Genomic DNA, 3,537 nt, shown 5'->3' with positions numbered 1-3,537 from the left:
TATATAATAATTGTTTTAATAATCTGATGTATCTGTCTATTTGTGACATTATAAAATAATTGAATGATAGTCCATTTGATGTAGTAATGACGGTGAATGATTTATATTTTTAATTATTTATTTGAGTTTAAGTCTATGGAAACATATTATAAATATCAATGTGTAATATTTATAAAATAGTTATAACAAATATGGTTAAAATGTAATATTTATAAAATAATTGTACTAATAATGACAGTGAGTCTGAATATATGGAAATTCCCAATTCTCCAAAAGAATAAATTCCCAATTCTCCAAAAATTCCTTTTGGAGAATTGTATTATAAAAAAAATTCTCATGCTTATAAAAAGTTTAATAAAAACTAACTTGAATTCAATATCCCAAAATGACAATCCTTACAAGAAGAAAATACAATCCTAGCCTATTCATGTGCCGTTAGCAGTCCGACGAATAAAAAACACAGTTCGCCCTTCATGTTTGAGTTTATTTTAACTACGCCGCTAATGGCCGTAGATTTTAAATCAGTAAGGATCCCTCAATGTGTCCAGATCCTTGTACTCCTGAAGTATTTTGATATGCTTATTGATATTTCCTTCTCTCTATCTAGCACTTGGGAAGGTCTGCAGGGGGAGGCTCCAATGTTGCCAAAGGACCGCGACCGTTCTTCACTAGGAACACCATATTCAATCCCCATGCTAAATGGTCGTCTAGATGGCAGTGCAGAAACCACACTCCTGTCCAAAGAACGAAGATAATTTAATGCATTTAATATCGAGCGAGCTGTAAGTTGGGAATAAATTCGGTATGATAATAATGAAATTGAAGAGCGAATAAGTTTATATATATATATATATACCTGGATTGTCAGCTTTGAATCTTATGGCAACCCACCCGCTTACAGGAGCGATCACTGTGTTGCGCTGTGGAGGATCAACCAGATTAAACTTGAGCGGGTCGGTTTTTGGGTTATAGTTCCCGAAACCTTGTCCCACCACGTAAAAATCGAAACCATGAAGATGCATCGGATGGTTCTCTGCCACGAAGATGTTTGTTGTCTGATACACCAGTTGTACTGTTGAGTTGTAGGTGACAACTCTCACCTTTGTTGCCAGTTCAGGAGCCCAAAGTCTTTTGGGAATATCGTCCCCTGTATAGTTGAATCTAAGGGGAGGTTTTGATGGAAAATCCCTCATAAACACACCATTAATACCGAAATAATAAGCTTGAAGCAGGGCGACGCTGGGCAATACAAAGGACATGTTGTTCAAGCTTGCGCTGAGCCTTGTTCCGTTGGGACCTTGACAGGTGTTTCCAGCTTCACATGGAAGTAATCCTAGTCCAACTGTGGCGATGAGGCTGTCATCTATGCCATGTGGAACGTCCACTGGGAACTCTTTGGAATTTAGGCTTCGCAGTGCTGTACTAAATCTAGTGACGACCGCAGTGTCATTGTAGTATGGAAGCTTAGGTAAAATGGGACGTGTATTTTGATGTCCCATGTACTCAAAAATGGCTGTAGTTGTAGTGTTATCGAAATCACCTGCTGCCTGATTATTATAATCTCGGGCAGCCATATAGTATCTGCCCACTGGTTGGTCGGCGGTGACGAGAACATCGGTAGTCTGACCGGGAGCAATGACGATCACATCTGTTTTGTATGGCTTGGTGTAGGAGGCATCCACAGCTACTACTGTAAATTTGTGGCCTGCGATCTTGAAAAAGTGGGCACTATTGAGAGCAGCATTGACCATCCGTAGAAGGTAAGTTTCTCCTTGTTTTACGAGAAATCGAAATGTTCCTGCATCAACAATATGTATAAGTCATTATTCAACAAACCAATTTATATAATTTCAATACCTGATCTATGAAAGGAAAGTACTAATACCTGCCCTAGAGCAGTTATACAGGTCTCCTGGCTGTCCATTTAGGGTATATGCATCCGACAAATTGGGCGCACCACCAGTGCTGAGTGCTTCGTCTATAACCGCGATAGGGTCACCGTTCCACCATTCTCCTGTTCAATTACAGCATCGGTTTTAATCAATATTAGCCATTAAAAATACATTAATGATTTCTATGTTGAAGATCAAATTAAGCAACTCATTACCTATTATAAGAGGAGTTTCCCCATGGGGTTTAGGAAAGGGATATGTGCTTTCTTTCTTAGGGTAGATTACGAAAGCTCCATGCACAGTAGCTAGGAGCCATGACACATGAGCATGCCACCACAAGGTTCCTTCTTGATCAGTAATGTTGAATCTGTATGTGTAACGTCCCCCAGGTTGAATGGGACATTGAGTAATATATCCAGGTCCATCAGCCCACCCTGTACGCAGCTGCCTGAGTCCATGCCTGACAGATAGAAGCACGAATCTTATAATCTATACTCATCAAATCTGTTTATAAAGACCGCATCTATACCCATGAAATCTATGTATGAACCGTAGCAAATAGGCAGAACATCTATTCATTATACAGATTCATCTTAAATGTGAGTTATTAAGTAGCATCTCTTATATTTATATCTTCGTTTAAGATATATATCAATGTTTCATAAGCAATGTTCATGATCATGAAACTTTAACATACCTTTAGCTAAACCATCAATAATGATTATGAATCTTTAACATACTTTGAGCTAAACCATCAATAACAAAACCTTGAGCTGACAACTCTTATTTAAGGGGAATCTATATAATGGATAGGAGATCTGCTGTTCTTCCCATTGAGGTTAGAGTGACATACCAGTGAATAGTGGCATTGTACTTGCCTCTGTTATAAACTTTAACAATAAGACTGTCCCCATTCCGTACATGAATCGTTGGGCCTGGTAGCTGTCCATTGACGACGACTAATCCATACGTCTTGCATAGCCTGGTAATATTCTTCTGTTCAAGCTGTGTACGCATCCAAACATCAAACATTAAAGATATCCACTACTTGAGCCTCTAGGTGATGTCTTTCCTTCTCTCCTTTTTCAAACCTTATTGGCTATAGAGACATAAAACTTCAAAATGGCTAATAAACAAACTTACAATGAAGGTATATCTGTGGACGTCTGCGTTTGTGATGGCAGCCAAACAAGCAACAAATGAGATTAGAAAAACAAGCCTGAACGGACATACTGCCTGCAATGACATTATTACGACCCTGAAAATGGTGTATCTAACAGCTAACGTCCTTAACTGACTCGACAAGTCAAGGAATGAATCGTTCAGCGACTAGTAACAGCACTCGTCACTGGATGCATTACTGGTCTGTGTTTCTGGTAACGACATCGAATATATATATGAGACCAAAGTGTTGTAGCAAGCTGTTAGGAATAATTTATTGTGGAACGACAGCACAAGTGGCATTATCATTGATCGTGAGGAACGGTATAGGCTTTCATTGTCTGAATTTTTAATCTAATCAGGATAGCTACAAGAGGAAAATGTCGCAGCTTTATAGCTGGCATCTCCCGCGCAAGTTATGTTAATAGAATTTGCTTAATATATTTATATGCTGTAATGCAACTTTTTCTGATAGAGTTATGGG

At 38.6% G+C, this 3,537-nt stretch overlaps 1 protein-coding gene across 1 annotated transcript; it reads right to left on the bottom strand.

Annotated features, from left to right (window-relative positions):
- Positions 1-341: 341 nt before the first annotated feature.
- Positions 342-3,224, bottom strand: LOC149164955 (laccase-3-like). The gene is made up of 6 exons (XM_089431045.1): positions 3,036-3,224; positions 2,746-2,897; positions 2,108-2,352; positions 1,886-2,014; positions 857-1,798; positions 342-734 (listed from the first exon to the last, which is right to left on the bottom strand). Exons 1-6 carry the CDS (start codon positions 3,138-3,140, stop codon positions 604-606), a joined length of 1,704 nt encoding a protein of 567 aa, XP_089287171.1. The 5' UTR covers positions 3,141-3,224; the 3' UTR covers positions 342-603.
- Between the last annotated feature and the right edge of the window lie 313 nt (positions 3,225-3,537).

Source organism: Pinus tabuliformis, chromosome 5_1 (assembly GCF_031772625.1).
Source record: "Pinus tabuliformis cultivar Carrire ecotype Pingquan chromosome 5_1, CPIR1, whole genome shotgun sequence".
NCBI classification, from domain to species: domain Eukaryota; kingdom Viridiplantae; phylum Streptophyta; class Pinopsida; order Pinales; family Pinaceae; genus Pinus; species Pinus tabuliformis.
The sequence above is the reverse complement of the archived record's forward strand: the minus strand, read 5'-3'. Positions and strand labels throughout refer to the sequence as shown.